This window comes from Mycteria americana, chromosome 1, assembly GCF_035582795.1.
Source record: "Mycteria americana isolate JAX WOST 10 ecotype Jacksonville Zoo and Gardens chromosome 1, USCA_MyAme_1.0, whole genome shotgun sequence".
Classification (NCBI taxonomy): domain Eukaryota; kingdom Metazoa; phylum Chordata; class Aves; order Ciconiiformes; family Ciconiidae; genus Mycteria; species Mycteria americana.
In genome coordinates this window covers 161,671,622-161,693,203 of record NC_134365.1, presented here as the reverse complement: position 1 = coordinate 161,693,203, position 21,582 = coordinate 161,671,622, and the positions used below count along the sequence as shown (strand labels likewise).

The window sequence follows — 21,582 nt, the reverse complement described above, 5'->3', positions numbered from 1 at the left end:
ATGTCAGCATCAGCTAAGGAGTACAAAGCTAAAAAACAACATGGTAAATGTGATCTGTAGTTAAGGGTGAACACAAGAATTTCAAACCTAATTGGATTAAAGCAAACCTGTGGCATCTACAGCTAATGCTGCATCACTGAAACAGGGCTTGAACTCCCTCTTTCCTGGACGTTATTGCCATTGCTGCTGCTGCAGCTCAGGGTGGTAGTGGTTGGAGGAAAGCAGAGAGTAAGAAAGTATGGACAGTTACAAAGGAGTTGGGGGGAAGGTATTGCCATTTGACATTGCATTAAGGACTGCTACAGTGTTCTTTATTACACAGACATAACTGTAAATGAGCAAACCTTACAAGAGGTACAAAAGGAGGTACTCACATGGCTTGCTTGATGTAACTAAAACTCATGTTGAAGTGTAGCTTAGCTTTTCTATCTAAAGAGCAAAAATTTTAGTACTACTTCTTATTCTTATGTTTTAGAAAAGTGTAATTTAACCTTAGCTGGCCATCCAAGTATGCATCCCTCAAACAGATTGTGCAAAATTCTCCATTTTCACATGAAGCTGTGTAAACAATGTCTTATAGCCCTGCTGTTTAGTCCTGTTTCAGAAATGGACAAGATGCATAAGTATTAATTTTGGTTTGTTGTGGCAGACAGACAGAATCTGGAATTAAATAAAAGATCTACTAGCAGAATTGTAATTGGATAGCTTTTTTATTTGTTTATGTGAAATAAATTTACTTAGTGCACAAAGTGTGCACGCGTTAGGTGTGTCTGCAAATTATCGTCATTTTTCTCACAATGATTTGTAAATTGATTTAGGATGAATCCAAGAGGGATTAGTCAGATTAGAGAAAATAATCCAGCTCTCTCAAAATCTACATCAAACGGAGCTGATACAACACTTTTCCTGTCTTGTTTTGCCTACCTAATAGGTAGAGACAGGAAATCACATTGTCCTCAGTAGCAGATTGAAATGATAGGAAATCATGTTTACATGTAAAGAGTTTTACTGTAACTGAATGAAATGTTATGTTTATTTCATAAACTACGAATGACAGGAATTGACAGCCCTGCTGTGAGGATTTAACATCACACAACAGCAGCCCCCTCCAGAAGCTTCATATGGCTTGGGGTGACTGTCAATTTGCAGTATCTCATATTGGCAACTGGATGCCTTTTTTTAACATCTGAAGTGCTGTTCAGTATGTTACTGAATGATTTTCTTTCAGAGGTGTTCACAACATTAAAGTGATTCTCTTCCTTTAAAGAGAGAATAGCTTTCATGACTTGACATAGAAAGAAAAAAGGCTTCCCTAAGAAAATTCCTACATTCACACATCTCATTAGCTCCTTTGCTGTGGCTCTAGCAAAGAAAGTATTACATGAAAGAACATCTTCGTCTCATAAGTATCCATCTGGATCTGGGAACACATGTCCAATTCGCAACCTGTCAGCAGGTACACATGAAAGCAAGGGACAGAACCATAGAATCATAGAATGGTTTGGGTTGGAAGGGACCTTAAAGATCATCTAGTTCCAACCCCCCTGCCATGGGCAGGTCTACCTTCCACTAGACCAGGTTGCTCAAAGCCCATCCAACCTGACCTTGAACACTTCCAATGACGGGGCATCCACAACTTCTCTGGGCAAGCTGTTCCAGTGTCTCACCACCCTCACAGTAAAGAATTTCTTCCTAACATCTGACTTCAATCTACCTTCTAAACAAGAGGAAGCCTTTAACACTTTTCAAGGAAAAAAAAAATAACTAATGTAAAGAAAAGTTATTCTTGTGAAATTAAGAAGACTGGTATTCTGGGAACTACTTTGATAACTCATAGAATGGTTGCTTCCTCCCATTTTCTCCTTGTGAACTGATAAATGCATGTGTTTTAGAAATATAATATAAGCCAGTCTTAAAATACAAGTACAGTTAGAAAGATAGATAAAATCTGTATTGCTATGGTTTTCAAGAAGAACCTGGATAGACAAGTGGACATCAGAGTAGTGCTTTGTGGTCCTCTGTCCAGTGAATGGTGACTATGCGAAAATTGTGAGAGAAGATCTAACCTGCTGTCAGAGCTCATGAAAATAAATATTTGATTTTATGGCAAAGAATGTTTTTGCTGATGCTCAAAATTTCCTCATCCAGTGCAAGGAACATTTTGCATTGCCAGAATCCCACTGCTTTATGCAAAAAGCATTACGCTCATGATGGGATTAAGGGAGCTGGGCAATTAGCTTGGTTTTTCTTGGTCTGGGTATGTTAGCATTCTTATAGAGGAAATAGATTGTTTGGATGGCTTTCCAGGTTAAGCTCACAGGAGGGATTCCCCCCTAACTACTTGGCTGTCACATTTTTTAAAAGAAATTTTCCAGAAAAGCTTCTATGGAGTTCAGTTGCTTTTCCTCACCTCAACTTGCACAGTGAAAGTTGTGTTTATGTTGCTATGTTCAGACATGGTCAGAAAGAATCAAGTTAGCTAATGAGATACCAAAACCACATCCAACTGCCCTATTGAAATGAGAATTGATTATGTACAGTATTTTATTATTTGCATATCACTATTTAGTAGAAGGCACTGGTTTGAGACTTGGAATTGGTGTGACATTGCTTGTCTCTAGCGGATTATGTTGATTGCAAGTAGATAAAAGATGGTAGTGATATATTACCTAGACAATATGCTGCAACTGTGGTAGAAAAAGAAGAACATAAAGGTAAATGAAATATTACCTTATGATGGCCCCACTTTTCCAGACAGTGGTGAAATGTGTATTTGTAACCTCTATTCCACCATTTCGCATGAGGAGTGTGTGCCAAGTGGCAAAACATCCCTTAAGAAAAAAAATTAAAAGGAAATATGGCTCAAATGGAATGATAGACCAGTGCTATTTTCAGAAAAAAGTAGATATAGTGAATTGATTGTATTTTTTGCCAGTCTGATTATTTAATGAAACCACAACTTTGATAAAGTTCATCTAATCATGAAGTTTTTATACCTATCATCAGTATGGAGTCTAATCTTTAATGATATTCATTGTAAAGGTCATGGACAGTGTAATTGTGGAAGATGTGACTGTAAAGAAGGATGGACTGGGAAGAAGTGTGAACATCCACGTTCTTGTCCATTGTCAGCTGAGGAAAGTGCTAAGAAATGCCAAGGAAATTCTAATTTACCTTGCTCTGGAAGAGGTAAGCACATTTCTGGAAGAATTTTTATGCCCTTAAAATGTACTTCCATTAAAAGAATTTTTATAGATGTCCAGCATTACTAGTACTGAAAAATGTGAACTTTCTTGGCTTACTGTGCACGAATCACACCTGCATAACTTGTGAGTTATGAGAAGGGAGGAGAAGAATACAAAGGTCACCTATTTTTCCTGTCATCTACTGTTTTGTGGTTTATTTTACATATCTCAACATTTGTTTTGGAGGCTTTCAAGGATGCTTTGAAGATTGCTGCAGTTAAGTCTTTAATAAAGATACATTAAAAATACGAACCTATTATATGCATTCTTGGACAAAACCAGGATGAGATTTTCAGCCTGTGTAAAATGTTGTGGCACCGTTGTGATAAGTGCTGTTCGGATTGACGCTGCTTAAGGACCTGGCCTACTGAGTTCAGGGCTGACTTCTAAAATGCAGTTGTTCTTCAGTGCAGTTTGCTAGTTAGCCACTGGGTTTTCATTTGAAAGTATGTATTTGTGACACTGTAGCCTTTTCGAAGGCTTTGACTAAAGAAATATACTAAGTCATACATACAATTGAAATACACATTGCAAGCAAAAGGAAACTTTTCTCAGAAGGAATTTGCTAATTTTCATCTGTCACTGTGTGAACTCTGGTTTTCTGCAGAGAAAAGAGAGAAAAATAAATATGAAACAGACTTTTGCTAGAACTGGTAATTGAAGTTGTTATGAATTCTGCCCACTTAAGTATTTGCTGGGAAAGGTCTAAAGGTACTCTTGAATTATTGCATTTGACCCTAAATGTAACTTCATTTGCAGTTTCTTCTTCCACTAATACTATCTAACATACATAGTCAAAAATTGTAGGCTGTCCACCCAAGTTAGCACTGTGATAATTGCATTTTTCTTCCCCTGTAAATGTGTGGCATCTCATAACTTAGTAAACACAGCATTAGCTGTTTCTTAAAAGAATTATGTATTAACAGTTTGTTACTTGCTTTTTTCTTAATTAAGCTACAGTTTTCTGTGAATTACATCTCTCTTTTCTTGCTAAAAATTCTCAAAGGAATTTTTGGCTACAAGGTAGGTGAAACATGGGCATCTGTAGAAAATTGACTGCACTTTATTGTTCATGATAGCAAGAATCATAACTAAAAGAAAGGAGTGTTGACTTTTTTTTTTTTTTTTTTTTAATACTGGCTCATTCTTTTCCTGTTCTCATTGGATACTGAATGTCTCTTCTCTCATCTGCTTCACTAGGAGCTGTGTATGTTGAGCATTTGGAGTCAGATCTATGATTTAATTGCATTGTGCACTATGAGAGTCGAATGACTGAGAAAAGAATGACAGTCATAAACCCAAGTTTAATTTGAATAAAAATACAGTCTTAAGTTATGGAACATATTGTCCTATTTATGTTTTAAATTTTGAAAAGTTTTATTAAGTAAAGTAAGAAGAGTGAGTTTAAGGATTTCAGTATTAATGGCAATAATTCTATCCTCTTGGCTTTCTGAAAAAAACACCTGAGTATTAATGCTGGCAGTGTTCTCCAGTTGAGATACTACCAGTGAAAGAAGTCCCTTTCAGGTGAATTCATTTGACTGAATGATCTATTGGTCAAAATTTTCAAATAAAGTACAAGCAGTATCTATAGGAACAAAAAGCTTGACAGCGGCTTTCACTGAACTTCCTTTGACTTCCAAACAAGAAGAGATCACCAAGGTTTATGAGGAGTGCAAATGGCACAGATGTGAATCTAGGACATAGTATGATAGACAGCTGCTGTAATGAAGGAACAAGAGATTCTACATTCCACGCTTGAAAAAAAATTCCCATGAAAATTTTCATTGTCAAATGGGATGTGGTATCTTCTTTTAGTTCTATGAACAATTTTGTTTAGGAAATTGGGAGAGAAAAAGAGAAAAGAGATTTTAGTCTATCATCTGTAATTTACTGGGTAGTGTATTTTTTTTTACCCTGAACTCCCTGGATTTCCCTTTCTTCCATCATATTTCTGATGTAATAAAAAATTTGAGGAAGTTCCTGTACTGCTGAAGTGATGTAGGTGTTTAGTTCCTATGAAAAATTGTCATTGGACTTGCACAGTTAAATTCTTTGGTCCCATTGGAAAATCCTAATACTTGTCATTATAGCTTGTCATGGGCAGAAGTCTTACACAAGCAAATGAAACAAAATAAAGATTTCCAATCAAATACAAGCTCTTTCAAGTCTTCTGGGGTGGGAAAGGCCATGGACTTGTAACACCACCCCCGATTGTTCTGAAGTCCATACGGAGGATTGTGTGACAAGGAAGGGAAAGTTCCAAAGGAAATGGAAGTCTTACCTTTTCCATTTGAACATTATTGTTTAGGTAACCTCCTTGTAATATTTTTCTCCTGGCTATAGTACTAGGACAGTAAGTCCTTGTACAGGTCATTAATGCACTGCACTGCTGGAGAAGTTGAGTGCTTAATATCCTTATTTAATGGGATCTTTTAGTAAGGCTGTTCATGTATGGAATAGGATGCAGAACGGGGAGCCCAGAGATGCAGGTGCATGACTTTTTGACTTTACCATGTATTGTGTTTCCTTGAAGAATATTTTCTATTCATCTGTACCTTTTGTTTCTAGGTTAGTCAGCTAAACTAGTTGTGACAGCTAACGTACTCTTTTGCAATCACTTTTATGGTCTTGGATAAAGACATTGAAGGACAAAGCATTTTTAGGATTTTTAATGCCATGTAGATAGCCAAAATGTGTAGGGAGAAAAAGAGAACTGTTACAATTCATAGTCTCTTTCTATAGTCTCTATCTAAATGCTGACATAAGCTCAGATTTTCAGGTGGAGGAGTCTGAAACTTTAGTTGTGATACTCTGTTCCCAAGATTAACAAAAATTATATTTCCTAGATGGTATTTTCTTGTTGAAATGTTAAGTATGATTTCAAAATGTGATAATCATTCACTTAAACATTAGTAAAAAAACATCCATGCTGCCTGAGGAAGCATTGAAGAAATAGTCCTTCAAAGCTTTGGCTGGCCATTTTTCGTTTTTTGGGCATTTTTGCAAAACTTGCTGATATGGAAGGCTATAAAACTCCCTATGATTCAGCTTCAGTCTTTAAAATCTCTAATAATAATTACAGAAGGTGAACAAAAAGAAAAAAACAAAGAAACAAACAAACCAAGCCTTCAAATCCTCTACATTCCTCATTAAAAAAAAAGGTTTGGGATTTGTATATTTTTGTGTCAGAGATTTGGGATGGTGAGGGTTTACATTAAGAAAAAATCCTTTGTTTTACTTCACAAAATTTTATAACATTAGCACAAAAATTATGGCAAAATGATACTCTTCAAAAATTTTCAATCAGTCTGAAGGCCAAAAGCTTCCATCTTTGAACTTAATTTTGGTAAGGTGCTTATTTTATACCTTATACTTTGTTTTTACATGTAATGATGAATGGAAAAGAAAAGAGAAGGTTAGCCTAATCTTACTCTTTTTTTAATGATTCAATGACCCAATATGTTTGTAATATTAAATTTTCATATAAAGTACCAGGTTTTTATATAAATGTACCCACATTTTTATTGGTTACCTTTAAGGCAAATTATGTTCCTATATAGATAGAAACAGAGAAAGTATCAGCAATGTAAACGAAGAGAACTGTCAGGTGCCACCTAGATTTTGAGAATCCCAGGTTCCCTTAACTGTAAGTCATGTAACCTCAGCAAGAGAAAAAAAGATATAGGAAAAGAATTAACAGTGAAAGAAAGCTTTTTTTAAGTAAAGTGTTTAATATATCAGGGGTACGTAAAAGTTGTATTAAAAATTTTAGAGAATTGAAAGGAAGTTATGAAGAGCACAACCTAATTAGATAATCACTATCCATAAAATGCTATAGATTACAATTTCTCAATCTGCATTTCAGTCTCCTGAGAGCAGATGAAGCAGTGAACTTTTATTCCAGACTGTAATTCCCTTCCTGATTTTCCCCAGTCACTCACAGGAATAACAAGCTGTTTCATGGGTGTTGGTCAGCATGTGGGGAGAGCAGAGATGCTGCCAAACATATATTTCACCATGGCCTTGTATTTCTCAGCTGCTTCAGTAGGTGAAAGAGAGAGAAGGCTTTATATTGGCATGCTGAGCAGTAAGGGAGAATGTCTACATTCTAAAATGATGTTATAAAGGCAGAGGAAAAATAAATCCTCTCAGTTACATCCATCAGGCTGTCTTTACCTTCAGTAGTTCCTGTCATTTGTAAAGGGAGAGAAGGATCAGATGAAAATTTTGGGAATTCGAATACACTATAGCTAGGTACTTTCCAAAAATTACTTTCCCTACAAAAGCATGTTGAGGACGAGGAGAGCTTCTAGCCAGCTTCATTCACATAAAGTGAATAATTCCGTCCCCACTCTTATTCCTGAGAGTGGTTTTTTTACTTGCTGCATGACCCTTCACTATAGATGTAATACTTTCACAGTGAAAGTCTGTCCCTTTTAAGAACACACTGTGCAATAAGACCAGTGTCAGAGAGAAAGGACAAGACACACCAAAAAATCCTTATGGTAAGAAACAAAGAGATAGCATATTGTTGTTAGGATTAAGGGACAAGACAAAACACTTTTCTCTTTAAAATGCACATCATTCACTTGAGTTTCCCCTTAGGGCAAAAAGCAGATTTCAAACTAGTTGTAATAAAAAAGCCTTGAGGAAGAGAACTGAAAATAAAAAGATGAGGTTTTGAGAATAATAGATGAGAGCTTTTTTTTAAATAATCTTGTTCTCATCGCTTACCCTTAGTGAAGGCAGCCATCCCATGGCAGTGATCCAAAGACAGATAAGTGACAAATCTTCTTCTTGGTAGTGTCTTTTACCATTTTAATCTCTTTTCTATAATTGCTTTTATTTATTTGTCATATGGAGAGAATGAAACTGTTTCTTTATCTGTGAAATTCCCCCTTACACTTGTGCTCTAGCATTGGCTATCTGAAATATGAAGGTTTTTTTATCCTGTACTGAAAAAGTTTTTTGTCGTTTTTGCAAAGTCTCCTAAGTCCCATTTTCGAAATAGTAAATTTGTGAGTTCAAAAGTTGTATGGCATTTTGAAAGTTTACTGACATAGTTACTTTACAGTAACTTTGCTGTTTCTTCTCTATTTAAAATTATCAGATGTTGACTGACTTAGTGGAAGAGCAACAGTGCTCAATGCATTATTAAAGATTCCTTGTGGTGAACTGAGACAGTGAATCAATCCCTTGTGTTCAGTGTTGGATTCTGTAATGCATATTGCTAGTCTGCAGGATACCTTCTCCTGGAGTCTGGAAACAAAGCTTAGGGATAAAGGTCAATGACAACCCCAAAGAGCAGTGCCATTGGCCAGTGGCTGCTGTAAAGTCCTAATCCTTTTTGGGATATCTTGGCTGTACTATTGTATAATACACACTTTATGCTGCTCTGAAACATAGCTCATCAAAGCCTTGGCTGATACAGGAAATGCTGTAAATTCCTGTTGATACCACACACCATGATATACAGAAGGAAAGAGAAACACACATGGAATAAGTCATCTGTGTACCAACAAGGGTGGATGGAAACTAGGTAAAAAGATATGTGCTAAATAGGTGCCTAAAAGCAGGTGTAACTATGCAATTCTCTTCTGACCTTTGTGAACTCTTACATGACTGATCATAAATATGACATAAAATATTCAGCTTGTAAATAATTTCTGGGGTTAGATCATCAACTACTATAGCTTCATATAAACCTTTGGATGACATCATTCGGTTATATCTTCAAGATTTTTAAATCTATGCAAACTGTAATACAGTAGTGCCAATCTGATCATGTCTCCAAGAGGTAAGTCTCTACAGATGGGTATGATGCCTTAAAAGGGGAGAAGGGCTGCTGGTGGCATGGGCCAGATCATGACAACTAGTTCTGTGCTATTACCACTGGAGCCTTATTTACTATAGTTTTATGTCCTCACAGTTCTGGTTCTTTTGTTCTAAGTGCAATCATTAATTAAGGACTTTGGGGTCCCCCTCTAGTATGATATTGCCAAAACCAATCAACAAAAAATTTTCCTCTTTCTATTAGGTACCTCTAAAAAAACATCGTTTCTAAAAGCCTATTGCTTGTTGACTTAGTAAAAGAAGATGATAGTAGAAGTTGACATTTGAATAATTCACTGTACTTCATATATGACAGGATGGGGTTAGAGCAGAAAAGTGTAAACAATCCTGAGGTAAAATCTAGGTTACTATCCCTGCTACCAGCTCTTTATTGCAGCCTCTTATTATGCAAATTGCCCTGTTTAATTGAAGTGTAAATTACTCTAATGTACATCATCTCTGAATTTGGCCTGCTGTTTTCATTCATTTTGCATGACCCTTGCATTCTGAAGGAGGTCTTAATTAAAGCACTATAGTAGACAGCCTGGCAGCAAGTAGTGTTATTAGCTGGTGTAACAAGAACAGAACATAAATGCAAGTCATGCGTCACGTCTCCAGCTTTCACCTCATCAACTTTGAGACTGAGCTCCGGTATACATCTGTGTGCTTCAAGCAGAGAGGCACTCTTAACTATACGAGTACTTTAATGCCAAATGAGCTGGCATAACAGTATTTGTTATACAATTTGGTGTACCCTTATATGCTGGACTGGCACTCTGAACTCTACTTGTAGTCTGTTGAAGTCTAAGAGAAAAAATACAGATAAATAGTTGCATCACACTCCTCCTAGATTTGTCTATCAATAGTTTAGATCACTGATTTTAAACTGCTTCTCCGATTCAGGCTCTGCATGAGCCTATCTCTCTCTGTTAATTGAAGCAGGATCCTCTGGAAGCTGCCTTTTGTTAGGAAAGCCAGTCTGGAACTGCTGAGAATATTTCACCTTTTTCCATTTCCGATTTTTTAAAATGTATTTATCTTTTTTTATCAGAAAGTGTACTTCAGTATTTCTCTGTAGAGAAAGTTACTTATTTATCAGTGACCCACCTACAGCTCTCCAGGCTATTGGTTTTGCCTTTTACTGCTCTCTTTTTGGGGAGACAGCGAGTGGGGACAGAGGAACCAAAGAAGGACTGTAAATCAAGAGAACATTTCATTTCTGCAGTGAACCCATACTTGCAGTGCTTATAACTCAGTAATAAATAAATGGTTCAGGAAGTACTTTGTTTCTGCATAAGTGCTTTTTTAATCTCTTCTGGCAGAAGCAGGGTGTGTTGGAAGTTGTCTGTTTCTGAGATGTAAGTGGTATTGCAAGAGTGAAGTAGTTCACAAAAATTTCTGTAATAGAATTTGTTAATGTTCTGAAGTTTCCTGCTTGTTTTCACAGTGAGAAGTTTGAGAAGAGGTAAAGAACCGAGGAAAAGTAACATATCTGTTTTAGGATGATACTTAGGAACTAGGGCTGTGGGATAAAAGCCCAGTATAACAAAGGAATTTTTAAACCATGGCATCTATGGCTGGCAGAGTAACAACCATGGATGCCACTTTGCAATGAGAATAACTTGACATGCTCTTTTTCAGGATAGCATTTTTTGATTCAAGTATCTTTTATTTTATTCTCATGAGTAAGAAAGGCAGTGTAGGACAAAACATTCTGATGTTTAAATGGATAGGCAAGAGGCAGGCACAATTATTTCTATATTATATATTTATGTATATGTGATATATGAATATACAATTATTTATTATGAGGGTGGTAGATGTCTGCTACAGACCACCTGATCAAGAACGGGTGTAAATGAAGCCTTCTTTAGACAACTGAAGGAAGCCTCAGGATTGGAGGCCTTGCTAATCACAGGCAATTTCAGTCACCTTGATATCTGCTGGAAGATCAGGAGAGCTCAGTGCAAGTAATCTAGCAGATTCTTCCCACATCTCTCAAGCCCCTGAACCTCAAGGCAGGGACTGAGGGAATGAAATCCCTCCCATTGTAGGAGAAGATCAGGTTTGAGATCACCTGAGGAACCTGAATATACATAAGTCCATGGGACCTGATGAGATATCTCATGGGACCTGATGAGATACCATACCTGGCAGATGGTATCTGCCAGGACCCTGGCAGATACCATCTGCCAGGGTCCTGAGGAAACTGGCAGATGTAGTTGCCAAGCCACTCTCACTCATATTTGAAAAGTCATGGCAGTCAGGTGAAGTCCCCAGTGACTGGAAGAAGGGAAACATCGCAGTCATTTTTAACAAGGGTAAAAAGGAGGACCCTGGGAGCTTCTGACCAGTCAGCCTCACCTCTGTGCCTGGTACGATCATGGAACAGATCCTCTTGGAAGATATGTCAAAGCATATGGAAGACTGGGAGGTTAGAGAGACAGCCAACACGGCTTCACCAAGGGCAAGTCCTGCCTGACCAACCTGGTGGCCTTCTATGATGGAGTGAGTGCATCAGTGGACAAGGGAAGAGCTACGGATGCCATCTACCTGGACTTCTGTAAGGCCTTTGATACGGTCCCCCCCAACATTCTTGCCACTAAATTGGAGAGAGATGGATTCGATGGATGGACTGTTAGATGAAAGAGGAATCGGCTAGATGGCCATGTCCAAGGAGTTATAGTCAGTGGATCAATGTCCAAGTTGAAACCAGTAACGAGTGGTGTCCCTCAATGGTCTGTATTGGGATTTAATATCTTCAGCAATCATGTATACAGTGGGATTGAACGTACCCTCAGCAAGTTTGCAGATGACACTAAGCTGAGTGGTGCAGCTGATACACTTGAGGGAAGAGATGCCACCCAGAGGGACCTTGACATGCTTGAGGAGCAGGCCCATGTGAACCTCATACAGGTCAACAAGGCCAAGTGCAAGGTCCTGCACCTGGGTTGCGGAAATCCCCAATATCAATACAGACACAGCGGATGAATGGATTGAGAGCAACCCTGTGGAGGAGGACTTGGGGGTACTGGTGGACAAAAATTAGGTATCTCCATCCTTGGAGATTTTCAAAACTCTGTGGGTCACAGCCCTGAGCAACCTGCTATAATAGGACTGCTCTGGGCAGGACTTTGGGGTAGTTGACCTCTGGAGGCCCTTCCAGCATACATGATTCCATGAGTCTATGATACAACCTGTGTACAAGATATCTTGTAGCCAATCAGCTTTGACTTCTTGTGCAATTTTGAAGAGGTTGGGATACAACTGGGTAACTGTCCATTCTGTGGATTGTGTTATTTCTAAGCATGTGTCTTTGCTGTTTTTAAAGCTTATATATTTCAGAGAGTAGAAACAATTCCATAGAGTAGCTGGAACACCTAGTGTGACCATAGATCACCTACAGCTGCAAAATTTGAAAAGCAACCAGTTGGCTGAGTCATATGTCAGTCCTCTTCATCATATTAATGGCTATTAAATCATAGCATGTAGCTTCACCTATCAGGAAATAACAGCAAAATAAGTGATCCATGCACAGATTAGTGCCAGCCATTTTGTTTCAGAATTTTGAAACCTGGCATATGTGTTATAGTTCTCCTTTGCATTCTTTCTGCTTACTGGTTAGAAAGGTAAAGGAGTGTGTTTCCTCGCTTTTTTCAATCATTCAGCCCAGCTTTAGCTTTTCTCTCTGAGATCTCCAGAAAAAAGAAATCAGAGTGCAAATGCTTTATTGGCAGCTGTTAAGAGACAAGATTCTACGTTGTGCCTCCACCGGTGAAAAGGGAGATAAAATGCAGCAATACATTTTTGTACTCAGTGGGCCAATCTGCACAAGCCCGCTAGCCAGCCAGCTTGCGTGGTTTTGTTTCTAATGAGCCATATGCCTATTGGAGTGTATTTGGAGGCATGGGTTTAGGTAGGGTCAATCTGATGGATAAGAATGGGTAGGGTACAAAAGGCACAAATCTGTAAAAAATTGGGCTTACTCATTTCACAGCTCAGGGAGGAATGTGTTTTTCTGATGGCTGTGAGCATTAACGACATGGAAGATCTCTCTTATTCCCTCAGTCAGTGCGTCTGAAATGCTACCATCTCTGGACACATTGCAAATTTCCTTTTGTATGTGATGTGGTCTTCCTTGTTCTTGTTCCCTTGATTGTAATTCTTCCTCCAGCAGACAAAGATGACCTCTTTCATCTGTGAAAGACATCTGTGAAAGAACGTGAAGGCCAGGACTGCCTTCTCTCTGATAGCTTGTTATCTTCTGTACATAGTCCTTTCTGTATCCCAGTCTTGCTTAATTGTTCTTAGCCTGTATCCTCCCATTTTCAATTGGTGGGAGTCTCTCTTGCTGTTTTCTAAATTCAGGGATTGTTAGTTTGTCTTTTGACATAGTTGGCCTTTTTTTCAGGCACCCCTGTTTTTTCAAATTCTTCGAGCTTGGCTTCTTGTTTAGCAGGGCAGGGAACATAATGTAGAAGGCAAACTGAAAAACAAAATTCATAATCTATTTACCTTATATCTATATAATTTAAAAATCTCAGCATTTAAATTGTTATCCAGAAAGAGATTACATGAGAAATAATGGTTTTGCCATAGTGTTGTGTGTGAGTTTGGGTTAAACTTTCAATAGTGCCTGTTCTCTTTGCATTCCAGTGAGATGTATATCTGTAGATGATGCATATAACTTAGAAGAATTCAGTATATATTAATAAGATGTAATAGATCACCGTCTTAAGTTATCAGGACAACTTATGGTGTTTACAACTGAAAGAACATGGTTAGTATTCAAAAAGTTCAGGCAAAGCTTTGCATAAGTGGATACTTGCAAGTGCTATGCTTTGCAGCAGGCTGGCAATTTTGGAACATTTCCCTGTAGTGGATTGCTGTAATTATCATAATTGCCATTACCTAATCAAAGAATGGGCTGACACTCATTTGTGCTAGACTTCCTCTGAATCTTTTGTCTAGTCTGTCTCTTTCATTTGATTGGATAGTGAGCTGCATATAGACCTGCAACACATCAACACCTTTGATGGATGGTATGTGCTTGTAAAGTCTAGAAAAGGAATACATTGTTGTCAATGCTAGATGGAGAAACCGCATACACTTAAGCAGTAAATCCTGATAGTCAGAGGTTTGCAGTAAAATTTCTTTAGGTTCTGCTGAAGGATGCCTAACAAACATTAAATATACTTGCTGTTTTGATATACCAAAATAATTTGTAAGGAGGTAGAACATAAGCTATTCATTCCAGTAGGAGAAGATATAACCAATTAAAATTAATAATAATTTAAAAAGTAGATTAGATTTTTGCTGCTCTGAGTTGTCATCCTATTTTGGTTCACTTCAAAAATGATGTCTGACCTGAAGTCAGGATTTATCAATGTCTTGAGTACTTGCAGAGATATGGGAATAATTCACAGTACCGAAAAAATTATTCATTGAAATGTGCAACGGTAATTGTATGAAGGAATGTTTATGCAATGCATAAGACACGACAGATAGATGCAGGTTCATTTTACATTTGTGGAAGCACAGCAGCTCTTTAAAATGAAAGTACCTGTAAGTACCTTCTCTCTCATAACTTTGGTATATCAAGTATTTGCAGTTTGATCACAGTAACAGGAGACATTCCAAAAGAATCTCTGTTGGGGAAAAAAGAAGCAATTGAGGTGCGTGTACATGTTTATGTGTGAGAGCTGATTAGATTTTACAGCTTGTTGAGTAGAACAAATACCTGATATAAAGTCATGAAGTTGTACATTGCAGCAAAAAGTGAGATGAAGGCCTGTATTGTCCAAAATTTTTACTCATCCCCATAATAAATGTATGTATATTGAAACATTACTGCATGAGTCAGCTTGCATTTGGAAATGCAGAACTGACTGGTGTATGCACAACAGCATTTTTGTTTACTTGTACAGCTGCCTACAGGGGGGAAAAACAAAGTCATGTCATCATGTTAAATATACGCTAGCTATTGTAAACACAGTAGAATATTCTGGGTGAGGTTCATCTCTTGAATTTATCTAGACATCAAAAATGTGAGATCCTTCAGCCTTTGTTTTCAGTGGAATGATAGTACCTCTAAATCGGAGGCAATTTGCCCATTTCTTCTGTATTTCTGTGTTACTGTAAGATGAATTGTCATCGTTCATACTTTTCCCTACTGTCCTTAAAGAGAATGACTATCAGGGTAACGTTTAGATGCCCGCATTTGGGTTCTATGAATCCCACCAGTTTACAAAAATTATTTACCCCAACTGTAATGCTTTACTACAGTACAAATAAAATGAATAGATGTCTGTGTGGGCTGGAGCAAAGAACCTATGCTGCCGATATGCAGATATGAGTCCTTTTTCTGAATATGTTGCTGTAGTTTATGGCGTGTTTTGAGCTGCCTTAGCAGTGATATCTAGACTAGTAAATTAAATAGTGCTATGGATCATCCCCAGGCACTGCAGCTTGCTTGCCTGTAATGTCAGATTGTTAGAACAGTCACTGGCCCACTTTTGCCCTGTGTCAGCTAGTATTCTTTCCAAACAATTCCTGCTTATAGTTCAGGAATTAGCGTGGGCTAGTGGCTAGTCCCAGTAGGCAGTCTGGATGAGGCCACCTTCATGAAAGACAGTTTGGTAGTACAGATGCCAGTTCTTCCACGCCAATTGGCCTCAGCGCCAGGGAACAGTCCCAATCCCATTTAATTGACTAGTAAAGAGCTATCTATCGAATACTGTCCTGTTGTTATAGTAATGAAGATTGACCTTCTTTCTGCACTGTGGTTGGTGTGGTATCTGTGTAGCCCACAGGAAAAGATGAAAGAAAGAAAAGAGTTTCCAGCACACCTTGCCAAGGACCCATTGCCTGCTCTGTGCCTTCTCCAAGACAGCGGGTTGTGTAAAATAAATGGATCAGTGCTGTCCCAAAATTGATTTTGTATAGTGTGACTGAAAATTAGTAGATTTCCAGGTTGACTGAGTAGTTTGATTTCTTCATTCTTTTGTGCTTCTTTTATGAATTTTTTTTACTTAAAAATACCTTAAAAGCCCTGAAAATTCAAATGGAAGCAATTTTTAAAGCTGAAAACGGTTAAGAATTGAAAATGTTCATATAGTTGGTGAATACCAGGCACGTTGTTTTCCAGAATTTGCTTTTTGGAAAGGAAGCCTGGACTTCATGGCATAATTTTAAAAGTCCAACTTTCTATGGTACAAAAATGACACCCCACCCTTTGTCATAACTGGATTTAGACCTGACCAGGTTCTAATCAATGCTTACTTGCTTATCTGCCCTATAGTTTCTTGTTTGAGGAGTTTGTTATTTCTCTTCAAGTACTTTGCTATGTCATGCTTATGGTGCAGAATGAATTATTCCACTCCCACGGTAACTGCATATCAGTAGAGTGTATTTGAAGCATATAGGTACAAAGATTAAAAACTTCTTCAAATTCTGTAAGGGAGAAAGCTATTGAAAAGCTAAGCAAACTTTATTTTTCTGATAGGCAAAAATAATCTTGCATGTTTATATCAATACTTATGTTCTGCTTTAGTTAAATTCTGAAGTGCTGTTTGCCAACTTTGGATGAAGCACTGACTGATACATTAGAGATGCAGGAATTTGTAAGAGTCAGAACACTATAAAGCTAATTTATTAAGTCCGTGAATCTAATTTTCAAAGTATGGAGGCTTTCCTATCAGGAACAAAAGTCCATCTTTTTTTAGCAAAGTAACTTTAAGAAGTTAATGCATTTAGCACATGCTGAATTTAAATCAACATGGTCTTGATATTTAAACTGAACTTTTACTGTACTACTTTTTGAGGTTGCTTATGTGGTGTGAAGGTGCACAGTGATCAGTGATACGGTTTATGAGGAAAGAAACAGAGTATCTTGCAAAAACATGTAACATTTCTTTATTTTTTTTCTGAGGAAACTAAAAAGGAAATGTTATAAGTTTCTGTCAGGTAAGAATTTCTTTAAAAAGACGGGTTTTAGCACATTAGTTCTTTAGAGTTTTAAAGGTCTATCCAACACCTATTGATAAAATTCAGCAACACTTTTTATGTGGCTAGTGCTTTTAAAGTATTTTATTCCCTGTGGTTGTATAAACAGTTGCATCCTTGCTTTGCGTAGGAAACGGAAACGATAGCATAAGCTCCATGAGAGAGAGAGATGTGGAATTGTTTCCCTACTTTTAAGTGCTCCTAGAGAGCTTTGTGTGCTATGAGAACTGAGTACAGACTGGACTAAATATTTTAGCTGGAAGCAAGGAACCTGGGAGAAGTGACACGGGGGGGAAGTATCTAGGCTTCTGATCTCTCACTGGGAGTTTTTGCAGTATCAGTGGGAAGTGGGAAGTATAGTTAGCAACTAAGAGCCTAAATACTTTCTGAAATCTTTGTTACATATAAGCCTAAATGTTGATATGAAACCTTGGGAAATAACTCTAAAGTAAAGTTGTTTTCTGCAATTTATATTTGGAGAAAACTGGTGCAAAGTTCAATGGCAGTTCAAAGTCAAGAAAAGTCAGGCTGAAAGCCAGTCTTCATACTGAGAAATTCCCAACAAAGTCTTCTTCCAAGTCAAAATCTTTATCCCAGAAGTTGCGGATCTCTTTCTGAGATAGTGTTTCACAAAGAGGAACTAGAAATTGCTGTAATACATTATGTCAGTTTTGTTTCCTGAATACCATTAATGCATTTCTTTTACAGGAACTGCTGCAATTTTTCTAAGTAATAGGCCCATGAGTTCAAATGTTCTGCCCTTTCCTTGCCATCTTCATTTGTCCAGTGCTCAAAATACTTTCAGCAGTCAGCTTTGTCAGTTCTATTAGGAAAATTATTTTATGGCACACTTGAAGTCTGATATTTGTCTGTGTTGTCTTTAGTTTGTCATCTAAATCACACTTCAGAAAGCCAATAAAGCGAGACATGACCCAAAAAACTAAGTACTTCTGATAAAATAATAATTTCTGTGAAATTTTCTGGAATTTCAGCTCTCCAGTTCTAAAATTGAAAGCTTAGTGGTGGGTAAAACCAAACAAAACAACTGTGTTACAATTATAGAGGTTTTCAGAAAGACAGATAAATACCAGATCCAAGAAAATGCTGTCATAAAAATATTAATATTTGCTGAATCTGCTCCCTCTGAGACATGGAGGCAGAGAAGAGCAGAGAAATGAGATACTAAACATTAATAGTTTTATTTTAAGCTTTGGGTTTTTTCGTTGGTTTGCTGGGGTTTTTTTGGGGGGGTAAGGGAGTGTTTGGTTTTTTTCCTCATGGGTCATAGTCATGGTTTTAAAGCCCAAGTGTCTCAAGACGTGCTGTTCCTAATTTTCTATAAAGTACAATAATGTACACCCTTTCTTTCTCGTATTTGTACTATAATAAATAATTACTATCTACTTTACTTACTTGTTATGTATCAGTCATTGCCTAAATACCTGTTTCAAAATTATAACACTTTAACAATGAATGTTTTTGGAAAGTCATGTGACAGAGAACTGAACATGAACTTCTATGCATCTAGTGGGGTCTCTACCAGTTTACTCATGAATCTTTTAACTGCGTCTTCTGCCTCCTTTATGCAGGCCAACTTTGGAACTGTTTTTGGAGTTAATTTATACTATTGTTTGCTTGCTATACATGCCCTTCTTCTCATTGTGAAAGGTGTCCATTTTGTAACTATGCCAATACTGTGTATGTTTATAAGGCTGTGGAACACACACACACATGCAAAATTCCTTCTTTCTAAGTGGGTCATGATCCCAGCCTGTTATTTCCTACTAGGGACTTGTTTCCAAGCATAAGACAATGATTAAGAATAGACATTGAAGAAAAACCTGGAACATAACACCTTGTTTCAAATTTAGAGATTTCTCCTCTTAAATGACCTTTGGACTCATTTGCAGTGCGTGAAAGTGGCAACCTTGCCACACCTAACTTACAAACAGTGCTACTTATTGTTACTGCCAGTAGATGGCATTCTTTATATTAACTAAATAATTAACTGTTTGAAACTTTTTTGTCAGTTTTTTTGCGGGGGGGAGGTTGATAGACATTTGCTTTTCACAGTATTCATGGAAATCATACATACCTGCTATTTGGAAATGTTTTGTCAAAACTCCTTGTTTCAATTCAACAAAGCAATCTTACTTTTTTCAGAATGAAAGTCATTTCAGACTCATGTAATGATGCAATTCAACTGATTCAGTAATTTTTACTTTTATTTGTGGTGAGGAAAAGGAAAGGATTTTGCTTTTCCTCTTTTGGAAGATAAAACAGAATATTTAATGGAGAGCTTAGAGTTTAATATCGCTGCTTTCACTCAAGGAAACTTCTTTAAGAGATATTTTTTCTGCCCTATTGCTTACGGTCTGCAACACCTACAGACTGTAGACACAATCATTTTTTCTGTAGCAGATCTGTAATGACCTGTGGCAGAGCTGGAGGAATAACCCAGCAACCTGAGTCCAGGTGTAACTTATAGCTCACTAACGTTTTTCTTTTTTCTTTTTTTTTCTCTTTTGAATGCTTAATCCAAAGCCCCCTAAACTTAACAGGGAGATGTATATTGGCAAAAGAACTTTTTTGATCTGTTTCAATGGATACTGAAATGAGAGGGCTACTCACAAAGTAAGATACTTTGATGGAAGCTAACCAGAAAATTTTTAGTGCATTAGTCATATTGGAATACGTGACCTTTGCAATGATAAATGAGCAACTGGAGTGTAGAAGATATTTCAAGATCCATTGCATTTCAAAATGTATTACATACTCCACTGCATAATCCAGATATTGATCCGTGTGGCTTTTGCATGTGCTGAATGCTTAATTTACAGGCACCAACCAGTAGGTAGGAGATGGACACCCCTGAAGGTGTGTGCACTAAAGGTCTAATGTCCCCAGCTGGGATACTGAAATACTGTACACTTGGTTCAATTTGCTATCGCATGCGAACTGAGTCCGTCCCTTTGTGCCTGTACAGCCACCATCTACGCAGACGTGAGCTTGAGGTGAGTGTGAGCAGCAGCCTCTCAGATTCTGGGCAAATGAGCCTTCTCTGGTTGGAGGAGATACAGCCAAATGTGGAACACTTTCCAGATACAACTATTGGTGATGATGAATATATATCTACTAAGTAATGGATTCCTATCAGCAATGGCTTTGTTTCCAAATCTAGCTTTTGAATGGTAGTGATTTTCAATCCTTAATAGTGTACAGTAGTGTCAAAGTGAAGAACTAAGTTGGAAGACCCTCTGTCCCAGTAGGTCAACTGACCTACATAGGCTTACACCCCATAGCACTGAAGAAACAAAATAGAATTTTACCTTACTGCATCTTTTTGCCTACTGGAAAAAAATCTTCTATTACCCCCAGGACCATCAGAAGTCCTGTATGCAGTGACCTGATTGCAGTGTCACTGGATACAAAGGAATTAGTCACAGTGGTGATTCTTATCACGATACTGTAGTTAGAGGACCAAGTTGAGAGCCAGGGAGGAACAAAGGTGTTTTAATTATGTTTATGATTATGGACAAAATGCCTGTGGAAGGATATTCAGGTCATCAGTAATGCTCTGCTACCCAGAGGTTATTCCATTTACCCAGTCTTCATTGGAAATGTCATTCACAACGCTGCTTACTTGGGGAAAATTCTGCCACATGAATTTGTCCCAAATACTACCTTGCCACACAAGGAATTGCATTAATTTTATGTAGCTTGAGGAGTAAGATATTTATCCCTCACTGCACAGAGGTTCAGATTTTTATGCAGAACACGCACTGGAGCATATTTGAAGAGCAGTTTCATATAAGCTTTAAGTGGACTCTGAAAGTAAAAGGAATTAACAGAAACCAGAAATATCACAAACATATGCAGACTTATGTTTTTATGTATGTAATGGCATACTGGAATTCTGTTTGTTGCTTATATGTTAAACTGTAGGTGAACTTTAATCTTTGTTGTGATTAGTAAATTTGATTTAGTTATCCTTAATCCATGCCTTTATCAAAAAGCACAGACTACTAATCTGTTTTAGCATTATTGAAATGATAATTAACTTGAGCTGGCATGTAAATGTTATAAATTCTGGATCTTTTCATTCAAATTTTTACCTCTACTTACATTTTTTGGGGGTTGTACCCAAATGAGTAATAGTTCTGTTTTATTAGTTTCAGCATGTTTTAATACTTAAAAGCTGTGACCATAAACAAGAAATATTCTGATCTTTTCTCATTCTTCTGGATGTAGAAAGAATGGGGTAGTTAGTCTGAACAGCCTGCACTTTATTTTGTATTAGCTATCTTTTCATTTCATATCACAGACTCAAAGTGATACCTCTCTGTGACCTTTGCTACTGATCTGTTAGCAATTTGAATGTAATGCACCATTTATCATCATCTAATAAAGATATTTGTAAGAAATAATCAACTCAGAGGCCTTGGCCTCATATATAGGATGTATTGAATTTCATTATTGGCACCTTACACTCATTAGT

The 21,582-nt window shown here is 37.4% G+C and overlaps 1 protein-coding gene across 1 annotated transcript in view; it reads left to right on the top strand.

Annotated features, from left to right (window-relative positions):
• Window positions 1-21,582, top strand: part of ITGBL1 (integrin subunit beta like 1) — a 148,263-nt gene that overhangs the window by 73,657 nt on the left and 53,024 nt on the right. The window contains exon 7 of the mRNA XM_075526281.1: window positions 3,043-3,189. Coding sequence (XP_075382396.1) covers window positions 3,043-3,189 — 147 coding nt within the window. The remainder of the gene's footprint in view (window positions 1-3,042; window positions 3,190-21,582) is intronic.